This window comes from Pristiophorus japonicus, chromosome 11 (genome assembly GCF_044704955.1).
Source record: "Pristiophorus japonicus isolate sPriJap1 chromosome 11, sPriJap1.hap1, whole genome shotgun sequence".
Lineage (NCBI taxonomy): Eukaryota > Metazoa > Chordata > Chondrichthyes > Pristiophoridae > Pristiophorus > Pristiophorus japonicus.
The window spans coordinates 149,389,410-149,406,719 of record NC_091987.1 but is presented as its reverse complement, the minus strand read 5'-3'; the positions used below and the strand labels follow the sequence as shown (position 1 = coordinate 149,406,719).

At 45.5% G+C, this 17,310-nt stretch overlaps 1 protein-coding gene across 6 annotated transcripts in view; it reads left to right on the top strand.

Annotated features, from left to right (window-relative positions):
- akap11 (A kinase (PRKA) anchor protein 11) overlaps positions 1-17,310 on the top strand; it is a 130,566-nt gene that overhangs the window by 20,565 nt on the left and 92,691 nt on the right. For 4 of the 6 annotated variants that reach the window (XM_070894153.1, XM_070894151.1, XM_070894149.1 and 1 more), the window contains exons 2-4: positions 1,372-1,472; positions 6,486-6,592; positions 11,138-11,248. In XM_070894153.1, coding sequence (XP_070750254.1) covers positions 6,536-6,592; positions 11,138-11,248 — 168 coding nt within the window. In that variant the 5' untranslated portion in view covers positions 1,372-1,472; positions 6,486-6,535. The remainder of the gene's footprint in view (positions 1-1,371; positions 1,473-6,485; positions 6,593-11,137; positions 11,249-17,310) is intronic. The other 2 variants (XM_070894152.1, XM_070894150.1) reach the window with 2 other exon arrangements.

The window sequence follows — 17,310 nt, the reverse complement described above, 5'->3', positions numbered from 1 at the left end:
CTTCGTTTCTAACTTAAAATGTAATACCATAAGGTTCACAGTTTCTTAAACTTCCCACATACAGGACAACACTACGAAGGGTTAAAAAAACCCATTTCACTCTGTTTGGAAAGAGTGGGTGGAGCTAAAACAGGCAGGCAACTCTACACCTTCTTAAAACAGGCTTTCATTCATTCCACAATCAAAATTACTCGAGTACTCTCTTCATTCAAAATAGACACTCAAAAGTCTCTCTTCATTCAACAAAGCTTATGACTGGATCCATATGTCACTTAAGATAGTCACTATCAGCTTTTTTTATGGCATTACATAATTACGTAAGTTACAATTAATGATAGGAATTAATTAATGACCCGGGCAGCCCGCGTTTTACATTCCCTTCCTTACCTTCCATGTTCGCCAGTCTCGGACGTTTCCCTTTGTTTCTGTAATACTCACGGCCACGACTACTCTGTGGAAACCCTTTGTCTTCGCAACAAAGCTAGCGTGTTTCCTTACCACCGGAGTTTCGGCTCTAGGTTGGATCGATCAGTTCCCTTCCGCACCGACCTTATTTACTAAAGGGACAACTCAAACTGGTTAGTCAGCCTCTTCCCGCTATCTGCTTACTCGTATCTTATACACTATCCCATCGTGCCCGTACACCTCTCTTTTCAGTCTCTAACACCAGATTCCAGATACTGTCTTAAGTGATCACGCCTGATCAGACAGTATCCTGTTCGTGACGCCATTTTGTTGTGGAAAAATATTTCCGAGACTGTATAATATATATAAAGAGAAGTTTATTAAATCGGAGACAAAGCTTTGGGAGAAGTGTTAAAGACCCCTGTCTTTGAACCATCTTCTCAAATTGGTATCTGCAGTGAAGTCCTTTTATCTTACAAATTACGTCACTTTACAACACATGTTTTAGCACTACAAAGCTTTGACTTATCGAAGGCTAAGCTTTTGATATATAACCCATCCTGCATTGTGACAGGGCAGTATAAACAAGTGCAGGCTTTTGACACCGGTATAAACAAACATACCTAACACTTAACTCTCCAGTGTTCATTATCTCACTTTCCAATCTCCATTAACTCAAGGCCAGCATGCCTTAAAGTCTAACTGTTTAAAGCATAATGCATCAGTATTGTCCCTTACAAAATTCATTTAAAGGGGAAAATAAAACAAATGTTTGGTCCCGTATACAATCAAATATATGTCCAAAAATCCGCTCCAACAATAGGCATATAATATATGACCCAAACTAGCATAATACACAATTGTATACCTTGCACGTACGATAAAGGCATGATAACAATGTGACCTGATCTATCTCCTCGTTTTAAAATGCATATTAAAATGCTGTTTGTTCACTCTCTCCCACAGTGAACATCGGCAGCTGTAATCGTGACTACCCTCTAGTCCTGACTGCTCTAACGTATCTCGGAAGTGATGACAGTACAAACCAAACATCCTGATCCACACAGGTAACCCAATGAAAAATGTTGCACAACCTGTGACATGCGTTGCTAATGTATTGAAATACTGTGAGAGCCTGTGACCTCATTGTCAATAGGTGTTTCTGGTAATACTGCTTGACGTAAAACCCCTGTCTTTATCAACTCGCCGTGAGAAATGTGTGTGCGCGAACATAAGAAATAGGAGTAGGCCATTCGGCCCCTTGAGCCAGCTCTGCCATTCAAGAAGATCATGGCTGATCATCGATCTCAACTCCACTTTCCTGCACTGTCCCCATATCCCATGAAATGTGTATTTGAATATACTTGGGAAATGGGCAGAGAGGTGGCAGATGAAATTCTATGGAGGGAAATGCAAAGTGCTTCACATGGGGACAAAATCCCCAATGGACTATTACTCAAATGTTTGGAAAATGATGAGATTTGGGGGTCCTGATTGTTAATAAACTGAAGCTAGCGCAACAATGCTCGGTGGCAGCGAGTAAAGCAAATCAGATGTTGGGATGTATTAGAAGGTCCATACTGAACCAAGATAGTGAGGTCATCCTGCCACTTTATAAATCATTGGTGCGACCACATTTGGAATACTGTGCCATCATAGGCAGTCCCTCGGAATTGAGGAAGAATTGCTTCCACTCTAAAAATGAGTTCTTGGGTGGCTGAACAGTCCAATACAAGACAGTAGTTGAGGGTAAGGGAGGGTGGGACTGGTTTGCCGCACGCTCTTTCCACTGCCTGCGCTTGATTTCTGCATGCTCTCGGCGATGATACTCGAGGTGCTCAGCGCCCTCCCGGATGCACTTCCTCCATTTAGGGCGGTCTTTGGCTGTATGTGTGCAGTTCTGTATGCAATTCTGGTTGCCACAGTAAGAAAAGGATATTACAGCTATTGAAAGGATACAGAAGAGAGCAACCAGCACGATTGAGGAGAAGGAGGGATTGGACTGAGGTGAGTTTATGTAAATTGTGCATGTTCTCACTGGAGAATAGAAGGTTAAGGTGATGCGATACAAAAGCAAAATGCTGTGGATGCTGGAAATCTGAAATAAAAACAGAAAGTGCTGGAAATACTCAGCAGGTCAGGCGAGAGAAACAGAGTTAACGGTGATATGATTGTTGTCGATAGGATTGTGAAGGGTCTCGATAATGTAAATCACGATGAGCTGTTTCACCTTGTCCAAAGCAGTTGAACCAGAGGACACGGCCTACGCTTGAAGGGGGGTAAATTCCAAACTAATCTGCAGAAACATTATTTCAGTGAGCTGCTGCTGAATCTATGGATTCCCCAGGGACATGGTGGAAATAGATAGTATTGATTTATTCAAATGCAAATTAGATAGAATTCTGATATAAAAATCATATTTTGGGATCTTCCACCCTCCATAGACTTGAGCTCATCCAAAACTGCTGCCCGTGTTCTAACTCGCACCAAGTCCCACTCACCCATCACCCCTGTGCTCGCTGCCCATGTCCTAACTCGCACCAAGTCCCACTCACCCACCACCCCTATGCTCGCTGCCCATGTCCTAACTCACACCAAGTCACGCTCATCCACCGCCCCTGTGCTCACTGACCTTGTCCTAACTCGCACCAAGTCCCACTCACCCATCACCCCTGTGCTCGCTGCCCATGTCCTAACTCACACCAAGTCACGCTCACCCACCACCCCTGTGCTCACTGCCCATGTCCTAACTCGCACCAAGTCCCACTCACCCACCACCCCTGTGCTCGCTGCCCATGTCCTAACTCGCACCAAATCACGCTCACCCACCACCCCTGTGCTCACTTCCCGTGTCCTAACTCACACCAAGTCCCACTCACCCATCTCCCCTGTGCTCACTGACCGTGTCCTAACTCGCACCAAGTCCTACTCACCCATCTCCCCTGTGCTCACTGACCGTGTCCTAACTCGCACCAAGTCCCACTCACACACCACTCCTGTGCTCACTTCCCGTGTCCTAACTCACACCAAGTCCCACTCACCCATCTCCCCTAGGCTCACTGACCGTGTCCTAACTCACACCAAGTCCCACTCACCCATCTCCCCTGTGCTCACTGACCGTGTCCTAACTCGCACCAAGTCACGCTCACCCACCACCCCTGTGCTCACTTCCCGTGTCCTAACTCGCACCAAGTCCCACTCACCCACCACTCCTGTGCTCACTGACCGTGTCCTAACTCGCACCAAGTCACGCTCACCCACCACCCCTGTGCTCACTGCCCGTGTCCTAACTCGCACCAAGTCCCACTCACCCACCACCCCTGTGCTCGCTGACCTACATTGGCTCCCAGTTAAACAACGCCTCGATTTTAAAATTACCATCCTTGTTTTCAGATCCCTCCATAGCCTCGCCATTCCCCTATCTCTGTAACCTCCTCCAGCCCAACAACCTTTCGAGATTGCTCCACTCCTCCAATTCTGGCCTCTTGCACATCCTCGATTTTAATTGCCCCACTTTTGGTGGCTGTGCTTTCAGCTCTCTTGGCCCTAAAGCTCAGGAACTCCCTCCCTAAACTTCTCTGGCTCTCTAGTTCCCTTTCCTCCTTTAAGACACTCCTTAAAATCTACCTTTTTGACCAAGATTTTCATCACCTGCCTTCATATCTCCTTATGTGACTCGGTGTCAAATTTTGTTTGATAACGGTCCTGTGAGGTGCTCTGGGGTGGCCAATGCAGGTTGGGAGGATAAAAGAGTGAGCGCGGGCCCTGGAACATCATGGGCATACCACTACAACTTCCAGCGCGAGCCGCTCCAAGTGTGCGATGGCTTCAAGGAGGGCGACTGGGTGACGTCATCAAAACCCAGGTCGCCGTTTGGAGCGTGGGCAGAAATATCGGTGGGGCCCAGCTACAGCAGAGGAGCGGCGAGAGATCGAGGCAGAAATGCAGCGGATGATCGGGACGGAGGAGCGGTGAGGGATCGTGGCTAAGATTCGGCGCGTGATCGTGGCGGAAGTGCGGCAAATGTTTGGAGGCGGAGGCGCGGCGAATGTTTTGTGGAGGAGGAGTGGTAAATGTAGCAGAGGAGCGGTGAGAGATTGTGGTAGAGGTGTGGCAAATGAGGGTACGGGGCCCAGAAGAGGTGAGGGCCCAGGGTCAGCACAGGTCAGCCCACACTGCGATATGTGTGCACACTAGGTCCGTGCAGTGGAGCTGGTCTCCAGTTATCCTGGTTAACCCTTGCCACTGGACCAAGACCAAGCTCTATCAAACCTGTATGGTGGCTGATGTTCGATGATGATGAACTGCCTTGGGACGTTTTACTTAATTTACGGTGCCATACAAATACAAGTTGTTGTTGGGATACGATATGTCAGTAATTTGAGACACGACGCGTGGTAAGTGTAGCTCGGGAGGAACGTTGGACCCATGGTTCCCAAAGCTCTCCACCACCGGAAGTTTTCCTCATGTAATGTCTGGCTCTGTCATAGACTAACTGATGGAGATTGATTGCAATGTTGTTTCGTATGACGTGAAAAGCTTATAATGGGATGCCATTTTGGCTAGTAGTGTCAGCTGTGGCTCAGTGGGCAGCACTCTCGCCTCTGAGCCAGAAGGTTGTGGGTTCAAGTCCCACTCTAGGGACTTGAGCACAAAAATCACAAAACAGCCCATCGTCGAGGCAGCGCTGAGTGATGTCCCACTTAGATTGCAGCTAGTGCTTTTATGAATGTACACCGGTGAGGGGCTGGGTTAAGATTGCTCAAACTTACTTACATTAGGCCCCTCTTTCCTAAGTGTTCTGGATTGGATTGAAGCCCGGGTTCCAGGAGTGGAAGGACCATGTCCTCTGCACGTACATATTTTGTGTGGCATGTGCTTCCAAGGCAGTTCATAGAATCATAGAAATTTACAGCACGGAAGGAGGCCATTTCGGCCCATCGTGTCCACGCTGGCCGACCAAGATCTATCCAGCCTTATCCCACTATCTCACTTTCCAGCTTTTGGTCCGTAGCCCTGTAGGTTACGGCACTTCAATGTGGTGAGGGTTTCTGCCTCTACTACCCTTTCAGGCAGTGAGTTTCAGACCCCCACCACCCTCTGGGTGAAGACATTTCCCCTCATATCCCCTCTAAATTTACCAATTAATTAACATTTATGCCCCCTGGTTGTTGACCCCTCTGCTAAGGGAAATAGGTCCTTCCTATCCACTCTATCTAAGCCCCTCATAATTTTATACACCTCAATAAGGTCACCCCTCAGCCCCCTCTGTTTCAAAGAAAACAACCCCGGCCTATCCAATCTTTCCTCAGCTAAAATTCTCCAGTCCTGGCAACATCCTTGTAAATCTCCTCTGTACCCTCTCCAGTGCAATCACATATTTCCTGTAATGTGGTGACCAGAGCTGCACGCAGTACTCTAGCCATGTTTTATACAATTCAAGCATAACCTCCCTGCTCTCTTGAATTCTATGCCTCGGCTAATGAAGGCAAGTATTCCGTATGCCTTCTTAACCACCTTATCTACCTGGCTTGCTCCTTCAGGGATCTGTGGACCTGCACTCCAATGTCCCTCTGTTCCTCTACACTTTTCAGTGTCCTACATTTAATGTGTATTCCCTTGCCTTGTTAGCCCTCCCCAAAGCATTACCACAAAGATTTTTTTTAAACTTTAGTCAAAAACAAAACACGTGGAACACATTTGGGCTAAGTGTTTAATTTCTAAGTATATACCCCTATACATTCATGGGGATATATTCATGGGGATATGTGTCTGTCCTATTCTAGCTTACAGCTTCAGAATTTAAATGCCGTCTGCATGTCAGAAGTTTTAATTTTTGCACTTACCGCAGCTTGTAATTTTTTGCACCATAGTCTTCACAAAACTATGCCACAGAGGCCCATGCAATGTGATATACCCTCGCTTCAAAGCATTAAGAACAGAGACTTAGATTTGGTTTCTTTTGCAGCTTCAAACAGATTTGAGGCAAACTACACCCACTTGTTTTTTCCCGTCATCTCTTCCATGCCATCATCCTCCCAAAATGATCCCTTCTTTGTGTTTTTATTGTGTGTTTGTAGTACTCTCTGGTCTGGTTACCAGCGTCGGACCCTGCAACAGTCATCCTACCATGGATAACAGGATGAGAAGTGGTCGCTGCAAGCCCAGAGCGTCTCTGAAGAAAGAGGTGAACAGCATATGTCTACTTGGCTATAATATGAATCAAAGAGTCACTCATTTTAAGACTAACTTTAACTTCTGAGGGTTTTCTATAATGTACTGTGTGATGGGTTGTATGAGCCTTTTAAGACTTTGACTGCATTTTGTTTCATCACATTTGTTTTTTTTGGAAAATTAAGCATAATTTCCTACATACAGTGGTGCAACACAGGGTCAGACAGAAACCAGGCAGAGTTTATGTGAGCTTAAATGATTTAATATATTCCTCAAACCTCTGGGGGGGACACAAATTTTGAAGGAATATTGACTGGTTAGTTATTGATTGGTGACAAAAATTAATGTTAGGATAAACATTAGTGTTCTTCAAATTACCTGAGATGATCTCATGTTGCCTATTGGGGCAATCAAGATATTTTGCTATGGTGCTGCCAGGGGTATGACTCTTCCTGCTCTGTAAAGACATTTCCTGAGGGTATACGTTATTTTCCTTGTTGCTGCAGTGGGCATCTTATCTGCTGTTAGTTAAATGTTAAACGCTCATGTGATTTAGTGACAAATTAATCTTTGTTTTCAGTGAGCTGTATGCTCAGTTCTTTTTCTCCCAATGATCAAATAATGTTTCACATTCTATTTGAAATGTAATTGTAATTGCTGTAGTTCGTAGAGACGCTTTAAATCGACTCTGTTGTAAAATAGACTCTGGTTGCTGTAAGTAGACTTTGTTGTAAGTCCCGCCCTCGTCTCCAACTCATTGGCTGACACAGTGCAAACCCATTGGCTTACTCAGTGGTGCCAACTCACTCCGAACATTTATTTCAAGCTAAATATTCAGGTAGATTACTTAAAATACTATTTCCCAGTCTCACTCCTGTAGAATTCTCAGCTGTCATGTCAGAAGAATGCGAAATAAATTTGCATTGCTTCGAATTAATTTTGGCTGGCTGTAATGAAGTTGACCATGATGAAGCGTGACAGACAGGTATTGCAAAGGAGGCTAGCGCAGGCCAGGAAGTCCGAAGAGGGAACGGGTACCTGATGGTCCCAAAGGGTGTGGGGAGGTCAGACCATATTCCCTTGGTATACCTCTCTTTATTCTTGCAGGACTGCTCACTTCCACACCCATTCACACTGCCTGCCCCTGCCCTGCCCCACCAGTGCGACAAAGCCCGTGATACCCTCCCGCTTCCAGCATCTAGAGACCTGCACCCCGTGCCCGCTTCACTGGCCCAACTTCTCCCCCGATACATCCACACCACAGGCCCAAGCTCCCAAATCTACCACAGGCCCAAGCTCCCAAATCTACCACAGGCCCAAACTCCTAAATCTACCACAGGCCCAAACTCCCAAATCTCACAATGTCATCCCACTCCTTAAAGACCTCTATACCCTTGTATTGTTCAGACATTTAAAAATATATATATATTTATTCGTTCACGGGATGTGTGCGTCACTGGCAAGGCCAGCATTTATTGTCCATCCCTAATTGCCCTTGAGAAGGTGGTGGTGAGCCGCTGCAGTCCGTGTGGTGAAGGTACTCCCACAGTGCCTACTTTGTTATAGCGGTTTGGTACAATCGAGTGTCTCGCTGGGCCATTTCAGAGGGCAGTTAAGAGTCAACCACATTGCTGTGGGTCTGGAGTCACATATCGGCCAGACCGGGTAAGGGTGGCAGATTTCCTTCCCGAAAGGACATCAGTGAACCAGATGGGTTTTTACGACAATCTCGTAGTTTCATAGTTACCATTACTGACACTAGTTTTTTAATTCCAGATTTGTTTAATTAACTGAATTTAAATCCTCCAGCTGCCGTGGTGGGATTTGAACTGCAGACATCAGAGTAACATTCCACTACTACCAGTCTCCAGAACCTAGCACTCATTCCTCCCAGACCTCAAGACTGCTTCTATCGGTACCACACCAGAAAATCTCTCTCTCTCTCTCTCCCACCCCACCAGGCACTGGTACCTTCTTCCCAGTTCTCCCACACCATTATGCTCATACACTTCATGACCTCCACTCCCAATGTCTCCATACCCAGCCCTCCCTGGCACTACCACATGCCAATATTCTGCTCCTGTTACTCCCAGATTACACCTCACCATTACTCTCCCAGCACTGCCACGACCCGGTATACCAAGACCACTAACACCCAAGGACCCCCTCTCCAGTGCTCCTCTGTTCTTGTCAGACTATACTCCTCTTCCATGGTTCTTGACCTTGTGGATACCCTCCCAAACATAAGGGCCCTGCTGTTCTAATGTGTTGCCCATTCCCTGCCCAAACTTCTCCAGATCCTTGAACCCTTTGAAGTGCTGTCACATTCTGTGATTTTCTTTCTCCTCCCTTCCTCATACTGTCTCACCCCCCCCCCCCCCCCCCAACTACTGCTAGACCACAGAATCACCCCGTGAACCAACTTCCGAACTCTGGCCTCCATTGCTACCTGGGGTTTCCCCTCCACATGGCGACAGTTATACCAGAACCATTCAACACCGTGTGCCCTCCCTCACGCTGGTCCCCCCTGCCACCCTTGACCCCCTGCCCCCTGTTCCCCCTGCCCCCGCTCACTGTCACTGAAGATATTTATCTCCAGTTTGGTCAATGTTGGCAATCATTTCCCAGTGTATTCAGGGCTTTGAAAAAGATAAGGGATGAAAATGAAATAGGTGAAGAAACTTTTAGCAATCTGTAACACACACTTTCACACAATAATACAGAGCTGCTGTATCCAACCCCAAAACAGTGATGATAATCCCTAAACACTATGTAATAAAAATGACATTTGGCATTAGTCACCTTAAACCAGTGGCCTTGGTCATACATTGTGCATTACATAACAGAACATACCTGTTGTTAACAAACAGCAAATGCTTCACCTCACCTTGAGCAGTGACACAGGACAGCTACTCTTGCACTGAAAACACACTGCGGATTTCACACTTTCATACATACAAAAACAATCTTAAAACACAGCTGCAGCCTGTAGTGGGCCCGTAAATTCCCTGACTAATCGATAGTTACATTTTCAGACTGTCTTCACTTATACCCATGGACTTGCTAGCCTTAAAGGGACAGGCCAACTTACACATAGCCCACTTTGGCAGCAGAATAATGCATTGTGCTTTACAGGGTGTATGTACCCTCTTGACATAAAATGACGGTGTGAACAACACTATTGGAGGAAACCTTCGCCTGGGATTCAGTTTTTTTTGTATGTTATGTGGATCCCTTTGCTTTGCAGTTCCTGGGAAAAGGATTGACTATTCCCGGGGGCACACCTTTTATGTACTTTATGGGAAAGGAGGGTCCTGTCAGTTGACACATTGTCGGTCAAACTTCTTGGATAGTTTGTGGATGTGAGCACAAGGTGCATGATATAGCTTTACACAATCATTTCCCAATTTAGTGAAGGATGCTTCTCTGACTAGCCTGGAGGAGGCGTCATGCAAGGGCAACTGGACCTGCTCGGACCTGGTAAATAAACTGGCCAGAATTGATGGCTGCCTTTCTAGCTGTTTTGCAGTTCCTGGACCCAGTCTGCCATTCCTATGTTGTGTTGATAAAGTGCAACATCCCCACCGACACCTGGAGTCCCTGGCCAAAGACCGCCTTAAGTGGAAGAAGTGCATCTGGGAGGGCGCTGAGCACCTCGAGTCTCATCGCCGAGAGCATGCAGAAATCAAGCGCAGGCAGCGGAAAGAGCGTGCGGCAAACCTGTTCTCATATTGGACTGTTCAGCCACCTAAGGACTCATTTTTAGAGTGGAAGCAAGTCTTCCTCGATTCCGAGGGACTGCCTATGATGATGATGGGTTATTTCCTTGCTTTGGTTAAGAAATAAAGTCACTCGGGGAACTCTGCATATAGTTAAAGGGTCACATAGATTATGCCGGGAGTCTTGATGGCAACTTTTTAAAGGCACATCATGCACTGCCCTTGTTACTGGTACTTTCTAGCGGCTGCTTCTGTTCAAGTTGATAGTCAAAAGTTCCCATTCACAAAGGCACCCATCAGAGCAAACATAAGAAATAGGAGCAGGAGTAGGCCATTCAGCCCCTCAAGCCTGCTCCACCATTCAATATGATCATGGCTGAAACTCCACTTTCCTGCACTGTCTCCATATCCCTTGCTTCCCTTAATAGCCAAAAATCTATCGATCTCTGTCTTGAATATGCTGAAAGACTGAGCCCCCACAGCCCTCTGGGGTAGAGAATTCCAAAGATTCACCACCCTCTGAGTGAGGAATGAAAAAAGTAACAAACCCAAGATAGTTTGGCGATTCAGTTTAATTAGTTCCTTCTACCATTTCTATTTCCCATCTATAGTTAGGTTGTTGCCTTAAACATGTGAAACAGACTGAATCTTACGACCCATAAACGGAACTGGTACTTCCCTTCAAATTTAAGTCGTCGGTTCCCAGTTCCCTCTTTTTCTTCCCCCTGCCTCCACATGTGTCTGAACTGGCAATCTCACTGAACCATTCTTCAGTCACCTTTCGTTTTTAGTGGTATTTTATAGAAAAACTGAGGCTTGTCACTTTGCCGTTTGTCTAGATGCTGAGTGGCCAGCAGCAACTTTCAATGAAGAGTTTGTTGCACAGCACAAGACAGCTGTGCAACGTTACCCTTGGCCAGCATTGGAAGGGAGACGACAACTTAACTGAGGTGTGTAAGTGGAATCGCTGCTCTCCCTTGTAACTGTACTTTGTATGTCGAGATTTTTTACTGTTCAGCATTCTTCTCAAAATGGTGGCAAGCAGGTAGAGTTACAGATGTTTGTACACAAGTGCATGGACTATGGTTTATTGTGTATATTACTTACTGTACCTAGGGAAATAACCACGCACTCTTACTGTGTAGCCTACTTTATTTTTGTGACGGTGGCTTACTGAATCAGAACTATTTATTCTCGGGTAGTTTATGCAGCAATGTGAATAATCTACCACAGTGGAATGAACTGACAATATCATGTGAATGAGCGCTGACTGAGAAAGTGTAAGAAAAGGAAAAATATCCAAAATCTGATGAATAGCGCAGGGTTGCAAGAACACGTATTCAGCAACATCGAGAGAGTGGCAAGGAAGAAAATTGAATAGAAATTCTCAACCGTTCATGAAAACCAAAGAGTTTGTAGTACAGGAAGTACGTAGAGTTACATAAGAACATAAGAAATAGGAGCCAGGAGTAGGCCATGTTCCGCCTTCAGTAAGATCATGGATGATCAGCCTCAACTCCACTTTCCCGTCCGATATCCATATCCCTCGATTCCCCTAGACTCCAAAAATCTATCTATCTCAGCCTTGAATATATTCAGCGACTCAGCAGCCACAGCCTTCTGGGGCAGAGAATTCCAAAGATTCACAACCCTCTGAGTGAAGAAATTCCTCCTCATCTCTGTCTTAAATGACCGACCCCTTATCCTGAGACTGTGCCCCCTAGTTCTAGATGCCCCCATGAGGGGAAACAACTTCTCAGCATCTACCCTGTCAATCCCCTTTAGAATCTTGTATGTTTCAATGAGATCATCTCTCATTCTTCTAAACTACAGAGAGTATAGGCCCATTCTACACAATTTCTCATCATAGGACAGCCCTCTCATCTCAGGAATCAATCTAGTGAATCTCCGTTGCACCGCCTCCAAGGCATGTATACCCTTCCTTAGATAAGGAGACCAAAACTGTGCACAGTACTCCAGGTGAGGTCTCACCAAGGTCCTGTAGAATTGTAGCAAGACTTCCTTACTCTTATACTCCAACCCCCTTGCAATAAAGAACAACATGCCATTTGCCTTCCTTATTGCTTGCTGTACCTGCATGCTAGCTTTCTGTGTTACTTGCACAAGGACACCCAAATCTCTCTGAACACCAACATTTAAAAGTTTCTCACCATTTAAAAAATATTCTGTTTTTCTATTCTTCCTACTAAAGTGAATAACCTCACATTTACTACATTATACTCCATCTACCACCTTACTGCCCACTCACTTAGTCTATCTATATCCCTTTGCAGGCACTTTGTTCTCCTCACAGCTTACTGTCCCACCTAGCTTTGTATCTATGCTATGTGGGAAGTCAGGGATGCTTCCAGTGTCCCTGACGACTACATATGCGGGCAGCACTGGATGTAATTGACATCATGGAGACATGGCTCCAGGGTGACCAAGGCTGGGAACTTAACATCCAGGGGTATTCAACATTTGGGAAGGATAAACAGAAAGGAAAAGGAGGTGGGGTGGCGTTGCTGGTTAAAGAGGAAATTAATGCAATAGTAAGGAAGGACATGAGCCTGGATGATGTGGAATCTGTATGGGTGGAGCTACGGAATACCAAAGGGCAGAAAATGCTAGAGGGAGTTGTGTACAGACCACAAAACAGTAGTAATGAGGATGGGGACAGCATCAAGCAAGAAATTAGGGATGCGTGCAATAAAGGTACAGCAGTTATCATGGGCGACTTTAATCTACATATTGATTGGGCTAACCAAACTGGTAGCAATACGGTGGAGGAGGATTTCCTGGAGTGTATTAGGGATGGTTTTCTAGACCAATCTGTTGAGGTACCAACTCGAGGGCTGGCCATCCTAGACTGGGTGATGTGTAATGAGAAAGGACTAATTAACAATCCTGTTGTGCGAGGCCCCTTGGGGAAGAGTGACCATAATATGGTAGAATTCTTCATTAAGATGGAGAGTGACACAGTTAATTCAGAGACTAGGGTCCTGAACTTGGGGAAAGGTAACTTTGATGGTATAAGACATGAATTAGCTAGAATAGACTGGCGAGTGATACTTAAAGGGTTGACGGTGGATAGGCAATGGCAAACTTTTAAAGATCACATGGATGAACTTCAGAACTCCTGTCTGGAGTAAAAATAAAATGGGGAAGGTGGCTCAACAATGGCTAACAAGGGAAATTAAGGATAGTGTTAAATCCAAGGAAGAGGCATATAAATTAGCCAGAAAAAGCAGCAGACCTGAGGACTAGGAGAATTTTGTAATACAGCAGAGGAGGACAAAGGGTTTAATTAGGAGGGGGAAAATAGAGTATGAGAGGAAGCTTGCTGGGAACATAAATACTGACTGAAAAAGCTTGTATAGATATGTGAAGAGAAAAAGATTAGTGAAAACAAACGTAGGTCCCTTGCAGTCAGATTCAGGTGAATTTATAATGGGAAACAAAGAAATGGCAGACCAGTTAAACAAATACTTTGGTTCTGTTTTCACGAAGGAAGACACAAATAACCTTCCGGAAATACTAGGGGACCGAGGGTCTAGTGAGAAGGAGGAACTGAAGGATATCCTTATATGTTAAGGAAATTGATGGGATTAAAGGTCGATAAATCCCCGTGGCCTGATAGTCTGCATCTAGACTACTTAAGGAAGTGGCCATAGAAATAGTGGATGCATTGGTGATCATTTTCCAATAGTCTTATCGACTCTGGATCAGTTCCTATGGACTGGAGGGTAGCTAATGTAACACCACTGTTTAAAAAAGGAGGGAGAGAGAAAACGGGTAATTATAGACCGGTGAGCCTGACATCAGTAGTGGGGAAAATGCTGGAATCAATTATTGCATTTGGAAAGCAGTGACAAGATCGGTCCAAGTCAGCATAGATTTCTGAAAGGGAAATCATGCTTGACAAATCTTTTAGAATTTTTTGAGGATGTAATTAGTAGAGTGGACAATGGAGAACCAGTGGATGTGGTGTATTTGGATTTTCAAAAGGCTTTTGACAAGGTCCCATACAAGAGATTAGTGTGCAAAATCAAAGCACATGGTATTGGGGGTAATGTACTGATGTGGATAGAGAGTCGGGATAAACGGGTCATTTTCACAATGGCAGGCAGTGACTAGTGGGGTGCTGCAGGGCTCAGTGCTGGGACCTCAGCTCTTTACAATATACATTAATGATTGAGATGAAGGAATTGAGTGTAATATCTCCAAGTTTGCAGATGACACTAAATTGGGTGGGGTGTGAGCTGTGAGGAGGATACTAAAAGGCTGCAGGGTGACTTGGACAGGTTAGGTGAGTGGGCAAATGCATGGTAGATGCAGTATAATGTGGATAAATGTGAGGTTATCCACTTTGGTGACAAAAACACGAAGGCAGAATATTATCTGGATGGCGGCAGATTAGGAAAAGGGGAGGTGCAACGAGACCTGAGTGTCATGGTACATCAGTCATTGAAAGTTGGCAGGCAGGTACAGCAGGCGGTGAGGAAGGCAAATGTTGGCCTTCATAGCTCGGAGATTTGAGTATAGGAGCAGGAAGGTCTTACTGCAGTTGTACAGGACCTTGGTGAGGCCTCACCTGAAATATTGTGTTCAGTTCTGGTCTCCTAATCTGAGGAAGGACGTTCTTGCTATTGAGGGATGCAGCAAAAGTTCACCAGACTGATTCCAGGGATGGCGGGACTGACATGAGGAGAGACTGGATCAACTGGGCCTTTATACACGAGTTTAGAAAGATGAGAGGGGATCTCATAGAAACCTATAAGATTCTGACGGGACTGGACAGGTTAGATGCGGGAAGAATGTTCCCGATGATGGGGAAGTCCAGAACCAGGGGACACAGTCTTAGGATAAGGGGTTGACCATTTAGGACTGAGATGAGAAGAGACTTCTTCACTCAGAGAGTTGTTAACCTGTGGAATTCCCTACCGCAGAGAGTTGTTGATGCCAGTTCATTGGATATATTCAAGAGGGAGTTAGATATGGCCCTTACGGCTAAAGGGATCAAGCGGTATGGAGAGAAAGCAGGAAAGGGGTACTGAGGTGATGATCAACCATGATCTTATTGAATGGTTGTGCAGGCTCGAAGGGCCGAATGGCCTATTCATAGAAACATAGAAACATAGAAAATAGGTGCAGGAGTAGGCCATTCGGCCCTTCTAGCCTGCACCGCCATTCAATGAGTTCATGGCTGAACATTCAACTTCAGTACCCCATTCCTGCTTTCTCACCATACCCCTTGATTCCCCTAGTAGTAAGGACTTCATCTAACTCCTTTTTGAATATATTTAGTGAATTGGCCTCAACAACTTTCTGTGGTAGAGAATTCCACAGGTTCACCACTCTCTGGGTGAAGAAGTTCCTCCGCATCTCGGTCCTAAATGGCTTACCCCTTATCCTTAGACTGTGACCTCTGATTCTGGACTTGCCCAACATTGGGAACATTCTTCCTGCATCTAACCTGTCTAACCCCGTCAGAATTTTAAATGTTTCTATGAGGTCCCTTCTCATTCTTCTGAACTCCAGTGAATACAAGCCCAGTTGATCCAGTCTTTCTTGATAGGTCAGTCCCGCCATCCCGGGAATCAGTCTGGTGAACCTTCGCTGCACTCCCTCAATAGCAAGAATGTCCTTCCTCAGGTTAGGAGACCAAAACTGTACACAATACTCCAGGTGTGGCCTCACCAATGCCCTGTACAACTGTAGCAACACCTCCCTGCCCCTGTACTCAAATCCCCTCGCTATGAAGGCCAACATGCCATTTGCTTTCTTAACCGCCTGCTGCACCTGCATGCCAACCTTCAATGACTGATGTACCATGACACCCAGGTCTCTTTGCACCTCCCCTTTTCCTAATCTGTCACCATTCAGATAATAGTCTGTCTCTCTGTTTTTACCACCAAAGTGGATAACCTCACATTTATCCACATTATACTTCATCTGCCATGCATTTGCCCACTCACCTAACCTATCCAAGTCGCTCTGCAGCCTCACAGCATCCTCCTCACAGCTCACACTGCCACCCAACTTAGTGTCATCCGCAAATTTGGAGATACTACATTTAATCCCCTCATCTAAATCATTAATGTACAGTGTAAACAGCTGGGGCCCCAGCACAGAACCTTGCGGTACCCCACTAGTCACTGCCTGCCATTCTGAAAAGTACCCATTTACTCCTACTCTTTGCTTCCTGTCTGACAACCAGTTCTCAATCCATGTCAGTACACTACCCCCAATCCCATGTGCTCTAACTTTGCACATCAATCTCTTGTGTGGGACCTTGTCGAACGCCTTCTGAAAGTCCAAATATACCACATCAACTGGTTCTCCCTTGTCCACTTTACTGGAAACATCCTCAAAAAATTCCAGAAGATTTGTCAAGCATGATTTCCCTTTCACAAATCCATGCTGACTTGGACCTATCATGTCACCTCTTTCCAAATGCACTGCTATGACATCCTTAATAATTGATTCCATCATTTTACCCACTACCGATGTCAGGCTGACCGGTCTATAATTCCCTGTTTTCTCTCTCCCTCCTTTTTTAAAAAGTGGGGTTACATTGGCTACCCTCCACTCCATAGGAACTGATCCAGAGTCAATGGAATGTTGGAAAATGACTGTCAACGCATCCGCTATTTCCAAGGCCACCTCCTTAAGTACTCTGGGATGCAGTCCATCAGGCCCTGGGGATTTATCGGCCTTCAATCCCATCAATTTCCCCAACACAATTTCCCGGCTAATAAGGATTTCCCTCAGTTCCTCCTCCTTATTAGACCCCCCGACCCCTTTTATAACCGGAAGGTTGTTCGTGTCCTCCTTCGTGAATACCGAACCAAAGTACTTGTTCAATTGGTCCGCCATTTCTTTGTTCCCCGTTATGACTTCCCCTGATTCTGACTGCAGCGGACCTACGTTTGTCTTTACTAACCTTTTTCTCTTTACATATCTATAGAAACTTTTGCAGTCCGTCTTAATATTCCCTGCAAGCTTCTTC